Source organism: Canis aureus, chromosome 19 (assembly GCF_053574225.1).
Source record: "Canis aureus isolate CA01 chromosome 19, VMU_Caureus_v.1.0, whole genome shotgun sequence".
Taxonomy (NCBI): domain Eukaryota; kingdom Metazoa; phylum Chordata; class Mammalia; order Carnivora; family Canidae; genus Canis; species Canis aureus.
Window position 1 is genome coordinate 56,507,473 of NC_135629.1, and position 20,093 is coordinate 56,527,565.

The 20,093-nt window shown below is 59.8% G+C and overlaps 2 protein-coding genes across 6 annotated transcripts in view; one reads left to right on the forward strand and one right to left on the reverse strand.

Annotated features, from left to right (window-relative positions):
- The window catches only part of SH3GL1 (SH3 domain containing GRB2 like 1, endophilin A2), a 31,932-nt gene extending 23,887 nt beyond the window's left edge, over positions 1–8,045 (forward strand). The window contains exons 2-10 of one of the 2 annotated variants that reach the window (XM_077860418.1): positions 2,404–2,472; positions 2,722–2,794; positions 3,670–3,813; positions 4,258–4,391; positions 4,550–4,708; positions 4,923–5,026; positions 5,778–5,902; positions 6,038–6,094; positions 6,556–8,045. In XM_077860418.1, the coding sequence (XP_077716544.1) occupies positions 2,404–2,472; positions 2,722–2,794; positions 3,670–3,813; positions 4,258–4,391; positions 4,550–4,708; positions 4,923–5,026; positions 5,778–5,902; positions 6,038–6,094; positions 6,556–6,752 (1,062 nt within the window). In that variant the 3' untranslated portion in view covers positions 6,753–8,045. Of the gene's footprint in view, positions 1–2,403; positions 2,473–2,721; positions 2,795–3,669; positions 3,814–4,257; positions 4,392–4,549; positions 4,709–4,922; positions 5,027–5,777; positions 5,903–6,037; positions 6,095–6,555 lie in introns of those variants that run through there. The other variant, XM_077860419.1, reaches the window with a different exon arrangement.
- MPND (MPN domain containing) lies at positions 669–16,682 on the reverse strand. 4 transcript variants are annotated; one of them, XM_077860416.1, is made up of 13 exons: positions 16,294–16,680; positions 15,925–16,208; positions 14,996–15,232; positions 13,283–13,415; positions 12,795–12,879; positions 12,498–12,594; positions 12,155–12,227; positions 11,703–11,779; positions 10,825–10,993; positions 10,670–10,740; positions 10,203–10,292; positions 9,455–9,547; positions 669–1,101 (listed from the first exon to the last, which is right to left on the reverse strand). In XM_077860416.1, the coding sequence occupies exons 1-13, from the start codon at positions 16,298–16,300 to the stop codon at positions 1,000–1,002; spliced, it is 1,518 nt and encodes a 505-aa protein (XP_077716542.1). In that variant the 5' UTR covers positions 16,301–16,680; the 3' UTR covers positions 669–999. The 4 variants fall into 4 exon arrangements, with proteins under 4 accessions (XP_077716542.1, XP_077716541.1, XP_077716540.1 ...); XM_077860415.1 differs by having other exon boundaries at positions 1,083–1,101; positions 9,455–9,665; positions 16,294–16,682; XM_077860414.1 differs by lacking the exon at positions 669–1,101 and adding an exon at positions 8,359–8,611 and having other exon boundaries at positions 9,455–9,665.
- Between the last annotated feature and the right edge of the window lie 3,411 nt (positions 16,683–20,093).

Here is a 20,093-nt window from a genome sequence, read left to right on the forward strand (position 1 = left end):
CAGGCTCCGAGCATCTGGGTGGGGCCCGGGAGCCTGCAGAGAGTGGGCGGTGGTCACCATCCACCCTCCTGTCCTCCGAGGTGCCACAGCCACGCAGGGCCCAGCCAGTGGGGAACAGGCCCTCCGCGCCACAAGCTCAAGGGAGTCCCTGGCTGTTCTCAGATGTGGAGAGGAAGAGCGGGCCCCACCGGGCACTGCGTGTTTCCTCCCAGCCCACATGAGAGCAGGATCGGGCTGTAGTGACCTACCACTGAGGGAGCCTGGGGGGCGAGATCTGTGTGCCGTGTGGGTTCTGCAGGTGGAGGTGGGGTTTCCACGGTGGTGTCTGCTGCGCTCGTTGGGTCTGAAGATATGTGTGCGTTCTTCCCGGACAGGACTGAAATGTCAGGGTCATAGCCTTCCTCAAGGGCAGGGCCCCCTGCCGCCCTCCTGCCCCTCCACTTAGGCAGCGTCCCAACTGCTGAGCCTCTGGGGCTGGCTGCTCAGTGATGGAAGGCCCATGGTCCCTGAAAAACCTGCTGCTCGTGCCCAAAGATGTATCCTTTTTTTTTTTTTTTTTAAAGGGAAGTTTTTTTTTTTTTTAATTTTTATTTATTTATGATAGTCACAGAGAGAGAGAGAGAGAGAGAGAGAGAGGCGCAGAGACATAGGCAGAGGGAGAAGCAGGCTCCATGCACCAGGAGCCCGATATGGGATTCGATCCCGGGTCTCCAGGATCGCGCCCTGGGCCAAAGGCAGGCGCTAAACCACTGCGCCACCCAGGGATCCCCCAAAGATGTATCCTGTTTGCCAGCCCCACGTCCAGCTCTTCCATGAAGCACTTGGGTTCCCCTCTGCTGGACGTGATCTGCACCCTGGGGAGCCCCACACTCAGAGGTGCCACCCTTTGTTGCTCTGATCAGTACATGATTCCTTTGGTTTTCCTTTATCCTTTTGGCCTCTTGTCATCCTTTTTTGCGTTTGTGCCAGTTCCAAGATTGTGAGCCTCGGAGAGAATGGTCATCTGCAGCCTGAGGGACATGGGTCCTGAAGTCCTAGACGGTGAAGGGAGACTGGCAGGGCCCAGGTGCTTCCAGCGTGGCCTCCTGTGTGCTCGGGTGCCTAGTAAAACCAGCCCCACACGTGCCTGAGGAGCTGAGGGCTCCTGGGTTCCCAGGGGAGGCACTTCTGCCACCGACCCCCCCACCCCAGGCAGGCTGCAGGGTCTGCCCATGCCTTCCCCTAGGGGCAGGATGTGGCTCCTGCCTGGGAGACATGTCCCTGTCTGCCCCACACCATGTCTTCCTGCACTGAGCCAGGCCATCGGCCCCGGGGCCCCGGAAGGTGTGGTTTTGAGCACCTACGCTTCAGCTCCCTCCTAGTTCACCAGAAGAGTCTTGTCTCACGTCAGGCAGTGCACTCATTTCCCTCTCTGGCAACCACTGAATTTGAGAACGTCCTGTTCTCATCATCATCCTGTTCTCATCATCAAAAGAAGTGAAACTGTCCCATGAAATAAATTGGGACGGCCCATAAATGCCCAGGGAGAGACCAGGGTCTTTCCTTATGGAGCGGTTAGCAGAAGCAGGAGGGCAGCCTCTGCCCGTCCCACAAGGTCCTCTAGAGGATAGTGCATGACCCGAGCTGCTGCAGGTGGCAGCAGTCACTGGGCAGACCCTGCTTCCTTCCTGTCCCCCCATTGCGGTGGCTTTAGCTCTCCTACACCTGCGGCTCAGCCAGGTATAAACCCACTGGAGCACAAGGCCCTGTCTCCTCTGGATCCTGCTGGAGGTGGGGGGTGGGGGCGGTCACAAAGCTGTGGACTGGGTCATCCCCATGTCCATTCAGTCCCTTCAGCCACAGGACTTCCTCCTCACCACGGACCTGCTTGTTTCCCAGAGGTGCCCAGGGAGAATGTATTTTGAGGAAGTGCTGGCTCCTGGGTTCACAGGATTCCTTCCCAAAGAGGCAGGAATTCAGTGGGGAAAAGGAAGTGTGAGATCCCTGGGGGAAGAGGCTCTGGTGAACCTCTTCGCCACACCTGGAGCTGAACTGATTTCAGCCAGGGGGGCCCGGCATCACTGTCTAGGTGTGGGCACCTCAGCCCCGAGAGGGGACATCACTCAACTGTGGTTGCCCCCAGGCAGGTCTCCAGGGGTGGTGGGCACTCGTGGGGTTTGCTTGGCCAGGGAAGGCTTCCAGCAGGAGTTCCTTTCCCCCCACCCTGGGTTGGAAGGAGGGTGTGGGTTTGGAACCAGGGCCCTGCTCAGCCACCCATCTGGCCATCAGCTGCATCCCTGGGAAGCCGATATGGACGAGCTGGCCCTTCTACATGCTTTCACTGGCAGTGGACATGGCTAGAAGGCATATTCAGGGCTCCCCTCCACCAGAACTCACACTGTTTTCCCTCCTTCTGTCCCCCAGCTGGTCAGTGAGAAGGTCGGAGGGGCTGAAGGGACCAAGCTTGATGAAGACTTCAAAGAGATGGAGAAGGTACCAGTCTGATGCCCAGCACTGTTTACCCTCATGGGCCACTGCAGTGCTACAGCTGGGCCATGGGTGGGGCTCGTAGATGGATGGATACCCCCCAGCCCTGGGAGGCAGGGCAGACAACAGCCCTCAGAGCAGCACGCGGTTCTTGTGTGGGCTCTGGGGCGCAGGGCAAGGGCTGTCCAGGGACTCCTGGTTTGGCCTCTGGCTTCCCAATGGTTACGAAACCCCACACACTGCCTCTCTTGACAGAAGGTGGATGTTACCAGCAAGGCTGTGACAGAAGTGCTGGCCAGAACCATTGAGTACCTGCAGCCCAACCCAGGTAGGGGGGCCAGCCAGCCAGGAGGGGCCTGTGTCAACCAGGAATCTTCTGGAGCATGAACAGGAATGTATGGGCTCAGAGAACTGAAATGGCCAGGGATAGGCAAGCGGGTTTCATGGGTGACTGGATCCAAGGGTCCAGAGGATATCCCTAGAGTCCTGCATTTCCTTTGTATTTCATGAGGCAGCTCTCATTCTGTATGGCAGCCTTAGTGTGAAATCACCCTTACAGCTAATAGTCCCGGCAGAAAAGAGCGTCTTTCCACCTAAGCAACCCACTGGATCCATCAGAACAGGTTGCTCACCCATTTGCCTGGCCCCAGCTGTCTGCCCACCCTTGGAGCATGAGGTGGGAGTCACCTAGTCTGAGAGAGAGAGATGGGGACTTTTCCCTAAGGAAAATCCAAATCCGAGCAGGAGGTGATGGGTGTGGGACAGGCAGTAACACCAGCCAGGCCCCGTTGAGGCCTGTGCCAGAGACCAACCTGCGCAGGCAAAGGCAAGCGCTCAGCTCCTCCCCCCACGCCAGGCGGAGGGCTATGTCTGGGGCACCTGGACATGCCTGTACCTGCCCCCCGCCCTGGGGTGCTACTCCACAGGCCAGGGAAGGGAGCTTCTGTGATCAGAGCTGTGCTCCAGGATGAGGAGGCCCAGAGGGGTCCAGAGGACAGAAGTCTATGCAGGAGGTTCTCAGAGCCTGGCTGTCTGCAGGCATAGGAACCAAGATTCCTTGGGCCAGGGCTGCACTTTAGAAATCAGGGTGTCGAGGAGAGGGAGGAACCCAGAGAGGGGAGCAGCCCGCAGTTCTGGCCAAGGGCAGGCCTGGTGGCTTCCTGACAGACTGGCTGCACACCTACCTGGCCCGTTCCTTTGCAGCTTCACGGGCCAAACTGACAATGCTCAACACGGTGTCCAAAATCCGAGGGCAAGTGAAGAACCCTGGCTACCCGCAGTCAGAGGGCCTGCTGGGCGAGTGCATGATCCGCCACGGGAAGGAGCTGGGCGGCGAGTCCAACTTCGGTGAGGGCTGTGGAGGGCCGGCCGGGTGGGCTGCAGGGCTGGGGTGGCTACCACTGGACGGTGGGATGCCACTGCCCCAGAGCCTCCTGCAGTGCGTGGTAATCCCCTGGATGAGGGTGACAGAGGCTCCCAAGGACACCCAGCCTTCCTCTGTGGGGATGGAGAGTTGGGGTGTTGCCTACAGGGCCAAGACCCCTTGGAAGGCCTGTCCTCTCGAGCCAGAACTTATGCTAGGGAATGGGGGCAGAGGGTGCTTGACATTTGTCATCACCAGCTCCTCCTGGCTGCTCGGGCTCAGGTTCAGACTTTAGGGTTCCTTGGTTTGTCCTGAATTCTGGCATCTGGTCTATGGGATGAGAGAGCAGTTTAGAAGTTGGGGTGTCTTGGACTCCCAGGCCACGGTCTCCCGTGACAGCTACTCCCCCACTCCCTGCCCTGCTGTAGGGGACGCCCTGTTGGACGCAGGGGAGTCCATGAAGCGCCTGGCAGAGGTGAAAGACTCCCTGGACATAGAGGTCAAGCAGAACTTCATCGACCCCCTGCAGAACTTGTGCGACAAAGACCTGAAGGAGATCCAGGTGCTGCCCCCCACCTGCACCCTGCCCTGCCCCGCATGCCCATCCTCCTGTAGCCCCCAGCACCTGTCCCCTGCCACACACCGTGCCCAGCGTGCCAGTCCTCCCTGTGCAGACCCTAGCACTTGCCTCATAGTCTCAATGCCCTCCCACTCCCGCAGCACCACCTGAAGAAGCTAGAGGGCCGCCGCCTGGACTTTGACTACAAGAAGAAGCGACAGGGCAGGATTCCCGATGAGGAGCTGCGCCAGGCCCTGGAGAAGTTCGAAGAGTCCAAGGAGGTGGCTGAGACCAGCATGCACAACCTCCTGGAGACTGATGTACGTTGGGGCCCTCCTGGTGGGGAGCCCGAGGAAGCGCAACCAGTGGGTGGAGTCATGCATGCCCAGCTCCTAGGCCCAAGGGGCAGCTGCAAGACCCAAGGGGCAGTCTCCCTGGCCCCTGTGCTGGGAGCACTCTGGCCCAGCTGAGAGGTGGCCTTGGAGGTAGGGGTCACAGGGAGGCCTGCCCCTTCAGCGTGCTGGTCACTTGCAGATCGAGCAGGTGAGCCAGCTCTGCGCGCTGGTGGATGCCCAGCTGGACTATCACCGGCAGGCCGTGCAGATCTTGGACGAACTGGCCGACAAGCTCAAGCGAAGGTGAGCTCCAGCCCCTGGCCTTCCATGTGGGAGCCCCATCCTGCTTTGTGCTGAGTTGGGGTGCCCTGAAAACCTATAGTCAGTCCTATGGAGTCCTGGACCAGCCCTTCAGGGCTCCCAAGACACCACCACTAGCCTCCCCCGACTGTCCAGCCTTGCTCAGAGCATGTGTCAGAGCAGGGGGGCTGGGTTCTTTTCATAAAGAATCTCCAGACTGTGCTCACAGGGTGGGGGTTCCAGGGAAGCAGCAAGACCTCATCAGGCTTGTGGCAGTTGTCAGAGGGGAGGACTGGAGTGACCTGAGGCTGGGAGGCCAGAGAATGAGGTAGTTCAGAGCTCAGCTCCTCCCCCAATGGAGGAGCACTAACTTCCCGTCCCCCAGGGCCTGGGGAGGTAGGCTACACAGCACAAGGGCAGACAGGGCTCCCCTCTGAGAGCTGTCCACTAGTCCAGGGCCTGAGAAAGATTATCTAGAGCAGCGGTGTCCCCAGGTGGGGTGGGCATGCTAAGGGAGCTGTAGGGTTTGGCAGGATCTGGCCATTTGGCGGCTTCTGAGAAGGCCCTGAGCTGGGGGAGCTGCCCAACTAGGGGGCCCTGTGGTTAGACCCGTTGGGCCTCTGTGTCCAGGGCCCACCCTCCTACCCCAAGTCCTGGGCAGCAGCATCAGCAGTAGGGACGGAGGAGTCCCTTCATCTTGGCATGTACCGCTCAGGCCCTGCTGGCTGCTCACGGCTTTCCTCCCTGCACACAGGATGCGAGACGCCTCCTCTCGCCCCAAGCGGGAATACAAGCCCAAGCCTCGGGAGCCCTTCGACCTGGGGGAGCCTGAGCAGTCCAATGGGGGCTTCCCCTGTGCCACAGCCCCCAAGATTCCAGGTAAAAAGTGGGGAGGGGGCCACCCCCAGTGCACCGCTCCTTCCAAACTGCAGAGCCAGGCCCGCCCCACTACCTCTAGGGAAGGGGCCCAACCCCGGTTTCCCGGCCCACCCTCTCTGCTTTGTCTGCACACAGCTTCGTCATCTTTCCGATCTTCTGACAAGCCCATCCGGACCCCCAGCAGGAGCATGCGTGAGTGTCCCTGTGGCACAGACCCTGCCCTGCCCTCACAAGCTCCCCGCTTCCGTGTCTAACTGCCTTCTAGTCTGCTCAGAAGGGCCCTTCTCTGCTTCTCTGGCAGAAGGCCTCTTGGCCCATCTTGGGCAGGGGAGGAGCTAGGTGCTGGGGCCTCCCCATCCGTGTGGGGCCCTGCTGTGAGCACCTAGGGTGTCCGACAGCCTCTAGGCTCTTCGAGAGGCAGCCTGAGGGCTTCTGGTCATTCTGTCACCCTGATGCCATTGGGCATACCTGGCTCTCCCCAGGAGCATTTTGGTGACCACTGATGGAACCCATGTCCCTCCCTCTTGTCCCTCTTTTCTCACAAGGCTATGGGCAACAGAGGAAACAGCACCTGTCCTTCACAGGGACCCGGGTAGGGTGGGGCGGGCAGGCAGGGAGGGTGCCAGAGGTCTGAGCCGAGCCCCTGCCCCCAGCACCCCTGGACCAGCCAAGCTGCAAAGCTCTGTACGACTTTGAGCCTGAGAATGCCGGGGAACTGGGCTTCCACGAGGGTGACGTCATCACGTTGACCAACCAGATCGACGAGAACTGGTACGAGGGCATGCTCCACGGCCAGTCGGGCTTCTTCCCCCTCAGCTACGTGGAGGTGCTGGTGCCCTTGCCTCAGTGACCCCGTCAGCCCGGTCCAGGTGGCCTGCATCCCACCTGCCTCTGCAGCCAGGGCTGAGCCTGCCTGCGCTCCTGGGGCCACTGGGGAAGGCAGGCCCCGCTGGGGCGGCCAGGGGGCGGGGGGCCCGGGGGGCAGGGGCCCGCTTCCACTAGCAGTCACCCACAGTCCCCTTTCCATGCAGCAGTCCAGGGCCTAGGGAGTAGGTTTCCTGCCCAGGGCCCCAAGGGGCTAACACTAAGGTGCTCTTAGAAACACTAACTTCCTCCCACCCCCCAGGAATACCTCTCCAGGAATGGGTAACTCCAGGTGGGCCCCCCTCCCTCCCTTCCTCCCACACACATGTGCACACATACCCTGTCTTGTCCCTCCCTCCTCCCCTCTTTTGGGGTCCCCCCACCCGCCAGGAGACCTGCCCTTAACAGCATGAGCTGGAACATCTGTGCCACTGGCTGTTCCGAGTAGGATCCCTGGCCAGGACTCACCACCCTGCCTTTAAGTTACCTTCCAACACTCCTTCCTGGCCCCAACTCCAGGGCTCCCCAGGCCCTGGCACACCCACAGATGCCACCTCCCTGGGGAGAGACAATCCTGGGGTTCTCAGGGTTCCCCTAAAGACCAGCCCTGTCCTGAGCAGCCCTTGAGCTGCTGTCGTCTCTCCCTGCAGGGCACTGAGCCCTTGCACACCAGTGCCCTCCACCCTGTCCCGCACCCCCTCCTCTGTTCCCACACGTAGGGTACCCCACCCCAGACAAGCACACGGAACGTTTCTCTGGCACGAGCTGCCACCACCAGCTGTGCACACGGCACTCACGTGTGCACCACAAACAGGACCACAGGAGTCTTCCAGCCTCTGCTCTGCTGAAGGTCAAATATAAAGGCTTTGATGAGTGAATGTTCCCAGACCCCTGGTTGCTGGGACTACCCCTCAGGAGGGTCACAGGCACCTCCCCCATCCTAAGCCGTGGCCGTAGCCATCTCCCTTCAGACCAAGGCAGGCAGCTGCCCTGACCAGCAGAGCCCAGCCCTGCTTCCACTTCCTGTCTTGCCTCATCCAAAAATTGGCTAAACCGGGGGACTTCGGGACTGGATCACATTCCCCTCCTCTGATGACCCAGCAAAGCCCCGGGGACACCAAGCTCTGCTCCTGAGGCCACCCCCCTCATTGCCATTCCATGAGGGATGCACGTGCATCCCAGCTAAGATGAGCAGCGTAGCCTTGGTCACAATCGAGGGCAGGTTGAAATGTAATCCTGAATTTTTTTTAAGAAAAGTATTAAATGTCTCTTTCTACAACCTCTGTTATGGTGCAAGGTGGGGAGGGCAGTGGCGCTTCCCCAAGCTCACCCAGACATGCACAGCTCTCCAGAAGGGTCCCCAGTCCGGGCCCACTCCGGGGAGAGTACTAGCCCCCCACAAGCCAGGGAGGGACTGTGGTCATGTGCTGGTCACCGGCGCGGCAGTAGATCCCCCACAGCTCCCTGCAGCTCCAGCCCCAGGAAGCCCACGCCACGGTGGCTGCACAAAAGGCATCCTTCCCATACCAGCCAAGAACCCGTGACAAGTGCGGGGAGGGAAAGGCATCCCCAGGTGAGACACACGCCCAGGATGTTTGCTTCTCCCTTTATTGTCTGCGCCCCAGCCACTGTGCAACTGAGTTGCACAGGGACAGCAGCATAGCTGCAAACAAAACCCCAGACCCGTTCCTCCTCAGCTGGAACCAATGGGGTTCAGAGTCTGACCAAGAGGCCCCCCAGGCCCTCGGAGGCGATGCCTCAGCTCCCTTGTTTGAGAAGGCTGTAAACCTGCTCCAGCACGTGGCACAGGCCCTGGTCCTTGGGTGTCCTGCTGGCCAAGGAGATCTGAAACGAGCGGGGCTGGCACCTCAGGGCTGTGCCCAGTGGTCCTGGCCTCACTCCACCCCCCAGAGGGCAGAGGAGTTTTACTAACCAAGGTACACAATGTGTTCTAAAGTGAGGTTTTATTTTTAAAGGAGGCCCATTCGTGGAACGTTCTGGGTTTTGGCGGGGAAGGGGGGTTCTATCTGCACATTCCACATCCTGCTCTCTCCCCAGTGGCCTCCCTGCCAGGCTCTCACCTGGGTCGGGAGGCGCCCCCACCCCACCAGCCCAGTGACAGGGTAGAGGGGACCCACGGCAGCTCAAAGCTGTGGCCACTCAAGTTTCGACAAAACAAGCAAGCGTGCAAAACGGCCTTTCGCTCCCAAGTGCAATTGAAAATGCCTTCTGAGAAGGACTTCCAGGCCGGAAGTAAGACCCTCTGAGGCCACCAAGCCCTTAAGTGTCCCCTGAGGGTAGGGCCAGGGGGCTGGAGAAACCCCTCAGGGCACCAGCTTCTCTGCTTGGTTCAACTTTGCTGGCACTGAGGCTCTGGACCAGACCACAGCCCCCTCCACAGACTCCCTGCTCCCTCGCTCGCAGCACCCATGCTGTGAGGGCCCAGCAGAGCTGCTCCGACCTTTTATGCTTTCATCTGCATCCTAATACTGGTTCCCTGTCACTGTCACCATCCACCTGTGACCAAACAAGGCTCCTTGGCAGCTTTAAAAGCCAGGTGAGATACTTTCTACAGAAGAAATTAGGTCAGCACTATTTCCCAGGCTGCCCAGGGTTAGATTATTGGGGGGCTCCCCAAGAACTGTCTTCCTAAAGGGCTTTGTGGGAGACTGAGGGTGTGAGTCTTACCTTCAGCTTGTCAAGGTACGTGTGCTCCTGGCTCCAGGGCTCCTGGAACCTCACGAGGTCGGGGGCGCCCTTGTAGAATTCCACCAGCAGCATCTACAGGACAGGGGGCCGATGGGTCCCCCTCGCTCCCGGGAGCCCTCTGTCCTGGGTGCCCAGGATACAGCAGCGAGCAGCCCAGACACCACCACCGCCCTTCATGGGGCTTCCAAGCCTATACAGCATATAGGCGCTACCCAGGACCCCGGAGAGACCGCTGAGGAGCATCTCCAGGGAGAACTAAGGGAGCTTTCAGGAGGCCCCTGGAGGGGGAGGCGGAAGGACCCCGAAGAGGGAGGCACCCATGACTCTGAGCAACCCCGCCCCCCTCGCGTAACCTCATCCCAGGCCACAGTGTAGCCCAATCCCACAGGTGTGACCAACTAGCTGCTTTTTAAATGGCTGTTGGAACCTGGGCACTGAAAACATTCATCTGGGCGCCAGCTGAAGTCCCTCACGAGTCTTCATTTGGACAATCAGTGGCAGGGGCAGAGGTGCGAGGCCGGGCACCTCCAGCAAGTTCCAGAACAGCCAGGAGGCTGGCAGGGGTGGGGGGAGGGAGGAGGTGGGCAAGAATCCGAGACTTGAGTTTCGGCCGTGGGAGAGAAGTCTGACCCATGCCCTGATGTGGCACATTGGGCGCCCCGGCGTCCTGCAGTATCACCCCCGTCCAGCTGGGGCACCACCCCGCCCCGCCCGGGAGTGAGCTCACCATCTCATGAAGAATGTCATTAGTCAGAAAGTTGTCCTGGACGTAGGCCATCTCCACGTCCATGGGGATGCCGTAGTCACTGGGCCTTTGCTGGCAGGGACACACGCCGGTCACCACCAGCCACCTCCAGCACCCCATCCACAACGGATGTGCCCTGGGCCAGCAGTCCGAGGGAGGATCGAGACTCCGGGCCTGGCTCCTCACTGCCACCGGCTTCAAGGCCACGTGGCCCTGCCCGCAGCAGGAGAGGCCGAGGATGGCTTTCCAAAGCCCGTCTGTGACCCCAGCACAGACGGGACGAAGGTTCGAGGACGCGGCCGCCTTAGTAGCAAGGCAGATGGCCCACTTGGAGGCCACGCCTTTCCAGGTCCCTCAGGGACCTCGGATGGTGCAGGGCTTCTGTTCCCGCTTCACGGGAGACACAGGCCCGGGGCGCGCCCCCCACCCCCCACAGCAGCCCCACCTACCTCCGGGGGTGGCATCACCCAGAAGGGGGAGATCTTGGACTCGGGGCCCGGGTTGCCGGAGTAGTAAGGGGCTGCAGGGGGAGAGAGAGCGGGCGCTGGGCCTGGAGGGAGGGTCTGCGGCCCAGGAGGGGCGGGCGCGGGGCGGCGGGACTCACAGCAGAGCAGGGCCAGGCAGGGCTGGAAGCCGTTGCTGGAGCCCTGCAGCCGCAGCTGGTAGTCCATCTGCGAGTCGATGTCCTGCAGCGACGGCAGCGCGGGGCTGTGCGGGTGGCTGTGGTACCAGCCCACCAGGGACAGGCCCCGCAGGAGCAGGCTCTGGTAGATCTGGGGGCACAGGCCAGGCCGGGGCTCAACCAGCCGCCCGCGCACCCGCCCAGCTCCGTCCCCACGTGAGGCCCGCTTTTCGTGCGCGCCTGCTGTGTACCAGGCCTGGGGACACAGCGGGGACCAAGACAGAGCGGCGCCCACCCTCAAGGGGGCCAGCGGGGGCCACGGTCAACAAATACATTACAAAGCTGCACCTGTCAGGGAGCAAAGCCACAAGTTTATTGGCGGCACTGCTGTATCCCTAGCCCGTGGACAATTCTGGGCACACAGCAGGCACTCGAATGGTTGGACAGCTAGGTGGACGTGTGTGCCCTTGAGCAGGACCGGCATTCCCGGGGGCCTTCAGCAAGCAGAGCCCCGAGCTGGCCCCAGGAGCAAGAAAGGTGGGCCGAACCCACCTCTATTCGCCTGTCCCCAAGAGCCACTGGGGGTGCCAGCGGGCAGTGGGCGTATCAGAAAAACACTACTGGGGTGGCAGCTAACATTCGCTGGGCTGTCACTACCTGCCAGGCACGGCTAGGAAACGGGTGCCAGAGGGAAGGGTGCTGGCCGCCTGTGCAGAGCATGCAGGACCGTGGGCTCACGCACGCTCATCTGCACACTTGTTAAACTCGGACACTGTGCAAGCCCCAGGACCCGGTGGCCAGAACAGCTGTGTCCACCCTAGCCCTCCCCGGAGTGCCCTGGCCCCCTGTGCCCCCCTCACCTCCTCTTCCATGCTGGCTGCCATATCCACGTCTCCCAGCCGGCTGCGACAGGGGAAGGCTCTCAGCACCGTGAGCACTGCACAGAGGCGGGGAGAAGGTGTAGACACCCACCCGGCCCTAACACCCCCTGCCTACCTGCCCCAAACGCCCCCCTGCCCACCTGGCCCCAAACACCCCCTGCCCACCTGGTCCCAAACACCTCCCTGCCCACCTGGCCCCAAACACCCCCCTGCCCACCTGGTCCCAAACACCTCCCTGCCCACCTGGTCCCAAACACCTCCCTGCCCACCTGGCCCCAAACACTCCCCTGCCCCAAACACCCCCCTGCCCACCTGGTCCCAAAAACCTCCCTGCCACCTGGCCACAAACACCCCTCTGCCCACCTGCCCCAAATACCCCCCTGCCCACCTGGTCTCAAACACCCCCCTGCCAATCTGCCCCAAATACTCACTCTGGCTGTTGATGTCCCAGCGGCCCCCCAGGTACCCCACGACCTCGCTGCGAGTCAGGTGGCTGTGGAAGTCCTGGGAGGGGATGGACATCGGGAGAGGGCTCAGGCTGTGGCCCGGCCCCAAATGTCTATTCTCAGGGCCGGAGCCCTCGCGGTGTACCGGGACCGCCCCACCAGCCTCCTTCATTCAACACTGAGTGCCTACTGTATACCAGTAATGAACAGGCCAGACAGGTCCATGCCCTCAGAGCTACCATTCCAGGGACCCCTTCCAGGTGCCCCAGCCACCTGCCCAGGCCTGGCCCTCAGCCCACAAGGGACGGGGTGGCGGCTGGGCACACACCAGCAGGAACAGCACGTTGCTGGAGATGGCCACGTTGAACGGCTGGAACTTGTTGATGGCAGCAAAGGAGGTTACTTCCACCAGGGTGTGGGGGTTCCTGTGGGAGCCAGTGGGGCCCAGAGTTCAGGCACTCATGCCCGAGCTGGCTCCCTGGGCCTCCAGATCCAGCTGTGCACAGGGGAGGCCCCGAGCCCACCCTACTCCTGCCCCCCGCTCCACCCACTCCCGCAGAGCGCGTGTACACTGGGGTGTGTGTGTGTGTGCGCGCGCGCGCGGCGGGCACAGGGCGTGTCTGACCTGGCAGAGTCTCGACTGCCCAGCATGCAGTACCGCACAGGCACCCGGATCTTGTTTTCCACCCGCTTCCCAGGGGGCACGGCCTCTGCAGGATGTGGGGCAAGGGGGAAAGGGCAGCAATTAAGCCCTCCCAGCCCAGAACTGGAAAATAGAGACCAGGCTACCCAAGGAAGAAAAAAAAACCCTCCAGAGGCCACTTGAAAAATCAGGCTGCAGAAGAACTGAGATCGGGCGGCGGGTTAACAAGTAGGAAAAAAAGATTAAAATACCAGATGAAGGGCTTAGGAAATCAGGTGAGGACCTAGAGAAGCAGGCAGGGGGCCAAAGGAACAGGCACTGAGGCAGAGAAATCCTACAGGGAGCATGGAAGTCAGGCAGCGTGGGAAAGAAATTAGGCAGCAGGGCTAGGACGTCAGCCAGGCATCTTGGGAACGCGGAGAAAAAGGCCAGGCCTGACCCGGGCCTCCTGCCCTCCCCGGGCCTCTTACCTGTGTGGGCAGGTTCCAAGGGTCCCTTGGCAGGTGGCCTCCGGCTCTTGTCCTCCGTGGAGACCCCCGCCAGCGCCTCCTCCTCTTCTTCCTCCATCAACAGCTCCTCCTCCTCGCCTTCACTGGCCGGGCTCTGGTGGGGTGGGGGTGGGGAGGGCCGCAGGACCCTCAGCTGGGTGCCGCCCCCCCTCACCGCGGCCCACCCACGCCTCGGCCGAGCCCCAGGTTCCTGCCGCCGCCCCGGATGCCCACCAGAGGGCGGGAGCGGGCAGGAGCGGCCTAGGCTTTTGGGCCGCAGCGCAGGTTTGAGCGCCTGGCAGAGGGGCCCACCTGGCCTCCGGCTTCTCCCAGCGGTGCGGCCTCCCGCAAGCGCCCTAACCTCCCTGAGCTCTATTCTCCTCGTCTTTAAACCAGACAATGGCCTCCAGCTGCACAGGGAGGGCATCAGGGAGAAGGGAGAATCTCTGCAAAGCAAGCAGCCCGCCGCCTGCCCACCCAATTCTCCGGGCAAGCCCGGGCCTAGGGGATTATTTTACCCGATGCTCTCAACCATCTCTCCTCCTGATCTCCCCTAACTGCCCCTGCTGGGGCGACTTCCCAGGGTCCAAATCCAACAGTCACATATCCTCTCCGCCGCTGCAGGGACTGACTGGCCCGTCCCCCCTTCCCCTGGGAACTCCTCAGGGACCTGGCTTCCTCCCCGCTGTCCGGCACCCTCGGTTTCCCACCCCCCACCCCTTCGGAGCCCACGCTGGGACCCCTCGGGGGCAGTCTCCTCTGCTCTCCCTCTGTCGATGCCAGGATGACACCCACAGTCCTGTCTCCAGGCACCCCTCACCAGCTCCAGACTCGGGGTCTGGCTGACCCTGGAGGCCTCCTTGCCGGGGGGCTCCGGGGCGTCCCTCACACAGCTCGGCCACACTCCACCGACTGTCCCCCACACCTGCTTCTCCCCAATCCCCGCATCTCCGCCGAGGGCAGCTCCAGGCATCCGCTTGCTCAGAACAAAATCTCCCTTAGCACCAACGTCTCATGCAGCAGCAAATCCCGTGAGATCCACTTTCAAAATCAGCCAAAACTTGCCCACGTCTTCCCCCATCAATTGTCAGGATGGTGCACCCCATCATCTCCCACCAGGACCAGTTCAGTCCCCAGCTCCCCTCCTCGCCCCCCCCTCTGTGCTGCATACAGCGGCCACCAGGGGGCGCCCGTGGGCCCCTGAGTCAGGTGTGTCCAGCCTCTGCCCACAGCCTCCCTGGGCTCCCACCCACCTCAGGGTAAAAGCCCCAGTCCTCCCCGCCTCTTTCCAGCCTGCCAGCGGCCCTACAGGCTTCGGACCTGCCAGCCAGACGCACCTATCTGATGCATGCAGGGACTGTGATCATCTTCATTCTACTTACCGACACGACTTAGGACTGGAGTCGGTGCTTGGCTAAGTCCACCCGGCCCCTGCCACTGTCTCCAGTCCCCTCAGCTACCTAAGGCATGTGAGCCTCCAGCTGCATCGGCTAATCCTGGTTCCGCAGGCGCTGGGTCGCTTCTACCAACCTGGCGTTGCTGTGCCACCCCCTCCCTCTGAAAACTCTTCCCTTCGCCTTGCTCTGACAAACTCCTGCTCATCCCACAGGGCCCCAGCTCCAGCGTCCTCACTCGGGGCACTCCTGGCGCAACAATGAGTCAGGGAGAGCTTGCTCGGGAGGCCGAAGGACGCACCTCGTCGGCAGCAGCTGTGGGCATGTGGAGCTGGTGTCGCCGGAGCCAGGCTGCCTTGTATTTGTCCAGTTTCTGGCCCTTGTACTTGACAGAAGCCCAGCCACAGCCGGACTTCTTGGCCGGGTTCACCAACTTTTTGCAGTGTGTGGCCCAGGCGCTGGGTGAGTTGAACACCTGCCCGGTCTCCTGCCACACGATCCTCCCGTCGGGCTGCAGGTCCCCCAGGAACTTCTTTCCCTGCAGTAACAGTGGCCTGGCTGGGCCCAGGGCCTGGTACCCACCAAGGCCCCCACCTGCCACCTGCTGCTCCCCAGGGCTGGGCGCCGGTCCCGCCCACAGCATCCCTCCCAGGAAGCCTTCCAGGCTCGTTGCCTCCCAGCACCTGCGTGTCCACTCTCAGTCCTCATGGGCCTGGGCGGAAAGCGCCCAGTTTTGGGCCTGCCCAACCCCGCAGTCGACTGTGAGCCCCCAAAGGGCAGGGACGGGGTCTCCGCGATCCGATCCCTAACACGCAGCGCACAGCCAGGCACGCAGCAAGCGCTCCATCCATAAACTGCTCCCACTCACAGACTCACAGCAACAGCAACGAACCCCTAAGGCCCTCAAGGGGTCGCGGGCACCCCGCTGGGCGCCGTGTTCATTTAATCCTCATACAACCCCGCGAGGGGAAAAAAAAAAATCTCAATTTATGCACGAGGAAACTGGGATGTGGAGGGGCTGAGCAAAGTCACGCCGCCCGCGGGGAGAGCGGTGCTGTCCTCAGCTCACCTCCCCCCGGCAGCCGGCGCTGGGTAAACGGGGTCGCCCAGCCAGAAGGGCTCCTGCTGGGCCTGGCCGCTCCCACACCCGGGCTGGGCCGGCGGCCAGGGCGCGCTGGGCCTCAGTTTCCCCGGCCTGCCCCGCGGGGATGGGAGGGTGGGTGCGCTCACCAGGTAGTAGATGGACAGCACCCCGGCGCCCGGCTCCAGCAGCGCGTCTTTGAGGAGCACCCTCAGCGTGACCGCGCGCCTGGTGAGCGCGCCCCCCGGGCCGCCGCAGCCCCCCGCCCCGGGCCCGGGCCCGCAGCCGCCGCCGCCTCCTGCGCCGCCGCCGCCGCCGCCGCGCGCGCCTCCCGCTCCAGCCGGCCGCTCGGGGTCCTCGGCCTCCGCCTCGTCCTCATCCTCGTCCGGCGCCTCCTCGCCCGCGCCGCCCGCCGGGGACAGCGGCTCCGGAGCTGCGGGCAGCGACAGGCTGCACCGGGCCGCGCGCCCCCGGCCGCCCCGCGCGGTGCCCCCCCTGCCCCCCGGCCCCCGCCGTACCTGCCATGGCCGCTCCCCGGGGACCCCCCGCGCCCCGTGCGCCCCGAGCACTCCGCGAGCCGCGGGCCCTTTCTTCCCGGCACGTGACACGGCTCCGCCCCGAGGGGGAGGTGCCGCAGCTTGGGGGCGGGCGGGGGGCTCGGCCTGCCGCGGCGAGCGGGGAAACTGAGGCCCGGGGCTTCTCTGCTTTCGGGGAACTAGTGGCTCCACCCGAGCCGACCGGGTGGGTGGAGGCCTGGAGCTGCGGGCCACGGGGGACTGTGGGGACGAGATGAGACACTTGAGGGGCCAGAGGTCTCGGTCGTTGAGACCTGGAGGGAAACTGAGGCCGGGAGAGCGACTCACGGCGCCCGGGGGGCGCAGGCTCTAAAGGGTTACCTTCCAGCCCCGGAGCTGATTGCGCGGTTGGACCAGACCCAACAGCCAATTAGAAGACGGTCGTTTAAACTCTAACCAATAGGCAGCAGCCGCCGGATTCCCCCAGCCAATCAGTGTTAAGATGCTAATTCCGCCAAACTTGTCCTCTCGGCCAATCAGCAGGAGCCCCCGGGCTTCACGTAGCCATTCAGTGGTAGGCTCCGGTCCTCCGCCAGCCAATCAGATCCCGGGTCAAGCGTGCCGCGGTCGGGCGCCCCCCCCATACACGCCCCTTTGCGCCGGGTGCTCGTGGGCGGAGCCGCGCCGGCAGGTCGCTGGGCGGCTGCAGCCCTGTCCTTTGTCCCTGGTCCCTGTCCCGGGACCTTTGGCTCGGGCGCAGCGACACTTCCCTGGACGGAGAGTCCCCAGCCTCCGGCGGGGCGGGAAGCCCGGGATGGAGGCTCCGCAGGCTGCGGGGAGCCCAGGGTGGGCTCAGCCGCGGGCGGGGTTGCTCGGCCGGTCTGCAAGGGGGGACAGGACCTTGGGGTGGGGGCGGGGATGTGCGGGGAGCGTGGTCTGGAGTCCCACCGGACCCAGGGACTGCCCATGTGGCTCTCTGTGTTTCACCATTGGGACAATAATAATATCTACGTCGGGGTTGTTGGAGAACAGGGCTCGACATCTAATGAAAGAAGAGCTGCGGGCGCCTGGGTGGCTCCTTTGGTTAAGGCTCTGACTTCAGCTCAGGTCATGATCCCAGGCTCCTGCATTGAGCCCCTCATCAGGCCCCGTTAGCAGAGGGCCTGCTTCTCCCTCTCCCTCTGTCCCTCCCCCCTGCTCATGCTTTGTCTCCCTCTCTCTCAAATAAATAAAGTATTTTTTAAAATGATAATAAAATTTTTAAAATAGGGGATCCCTGGGTGGCGCAGAGGTTTAGCGCCTGCCTTTGGCCCAGAGCGCGATCCTGGAGACCCGGGATCGAATCCCACGTCGGGCTCCCGGTGCATGGAGCCTGCTTCTCCCTCTGCCTGTGTCTCTGCTTCTCTCTCTCTCTCTCTGTGTGACTATCATAAATAAATTTTTTAAAAATTTAAAAAATAATAAAAAATAAAACGATAATAAAAATTTTAAAATAATAAAATAAAAGAAGAGCTGAACAAATTTTTGTCAACTCCATGCCTCCCCACGTTTCCCCACACCACCCCCACCTCCCACCACAGGTCCAGCCACCAACCGGGCATTCCCAGTACCCCCAGGCTCTGACCTCAGTTTATTCCCCCATGTCCTTGCTCCTATTCTCTTTGACTCTGTTCCCAAAACCCTGGGCCAGACCTCCGGCCTCTCCCAGCTGGACCCTGGTCGTAGCCTTGGGCCTCAGATCTCCATACTCTCTATCTTCCTCATCCATCTCCACCACCGCCCCAGAGGGATCTTACGAAAATGCGACTGCGACCGCCTCCCTCCCCTGCTCTAAATCCTTAAATGGCTCCCCATTGCCTTTGGTAAATAAAGTCAAAATAAATTGCTGTGATCTCACTAACCATTTATGGCGCCCCTTTATGGCAGGTATTGTTAACAACTTTATAAGACCTCATCAAGTGAAGACGTTGCCAAGTCACACACCCCTTCAATGGATTCCAAAGGCTATTTTTTTGCTATGTGTATAAAGTCCAGGCAGCCCTATAGCAAGTAAGGAAATTGAATTTGTAATTTTAAGACTCCTCCAAAAGAAATCTCCAAGGCGGGATGGAGATTTGTACCAAAGTTTCAAAGAAGAAATTAACACCATTTTAAAATAATCTCTTCCAAATAAATAAATAAAATAAAATAAAATAATCTCTTCCAATGGTGCCTGGGTGACCCAATTGGTGAAGCATCTGGCTTTGGCTCAGGTCACGATCTCAGGGTCCTGGGGTCAAGTCCCTTCCCACCACTTGTGTGCTCTCTGCTCTCTCTCTCTCAAATAAAAAAATAAATAATTTCAAAATAAATAATCTTTTCCAGAAAGTTGAAGAGGAGAGAACACTTCCCAATTCGTTTTATGAAGCTAGCATTACCCTGATAGCAACACCCGATAAGGGTAATATAAAAAAAAAAAAAAAAAAAAAGAGGAAGAAGAAAAGAGAGAAGAGAAAGAAGGGAAAAAAAGAAAACTATAGACCATATTCTTTGTGAACAGATGCAACAAATCCTTAACAGAATATTAGGAAGTAGAATTTGGCATCATATAAACATAATTACACACCATGATCGAGGGGGAGATTACTCCAGGGATGCAGAGCTGGTTCAGTATTCAAGAATCAATGTTATCTATCATATTTAACAAGCTGTGGTAGGTAGAGTAATGATTCCCTAAAGATGTTCACATCCTGGGTGGCTCAGCGGGTTAAAACGTCTGCCTTCAGCTCAGGGCATGATCCTGGGGTCCCATCGGGTCTCCCTCTGCCTGGGTCTCTGCCTCTCTCTCTCTCTCTCTTTTTCTCTGTTTCTCATGGATAAATAAATAAAATCTTTTTAAAAAATGTTCATATCCTAATCCCCAGGACCTGTAAATACGTTAGGCTACGTGGCAAAGGGGATTTAAGGTGCAGATGAAATTTAAATTGCTAATCAACTGACTTGAAAGAAATTATCCTGGATTATTTGTGTGAATCCAATGTGATCACAGTTTCCTAGACGCAGAATAGAGAAGTGACAGCGGAAGAAATTCAGAGTGATATGATGTAAGGATTGTACCTGCATTTCTGGTCTTGTAGAAGATGGAAGGGGATCATGGGCCAAGGAATGCAAGAAGCTTCTAGAAGCTGGAAAAGGCAGGGAAATACATTCATCTTTTGAACTTTCAGAAAGGAATGCAGCCCTGCCAACACTTTGATATCAGCTTTGTGAGATCCGTATACAACTTCTACAGAGCTGTAGGGTAACATATCTGTATTGTTTAAGCCTTTACATATACAATAATTTGCCCAAAGCAGTCACAGAAAACTAACACACAAACTAAGGATGAAAGGTCGAAAGAGCATTTCAATCGATTTAGGGAAAGCATTTGACAAAATTCAACACCCACGCATGATACAAACTCTTAGCAAACTAGAAAAAGACAGAAACCACCTCAACTTGCTGAAGAAAATCCACAAATCTTCAGTTAACATTTTACTTAATGGTGAAAGACTAAACATTTTCCTCCATAGCAGAGGGAACAGGGCACCCGTAACCGACACAGTATAGCCATTGCAATAAGGGAAGAAAACGAAATGAAAGGCATACAAATTGGAAATAAAGACAGAAAACCAGCTCTATTTTCAGATGATGTGATGGTCTACATGGAAAATGCCAAGAAATGTACAGGAATACCTCGTGCTAATGTGCTTCACATTTTTAAAAACTAAATTGAAGGTTTATGACAATCATGCAGCACGATTTTTCCAACACCATTTGCTCAC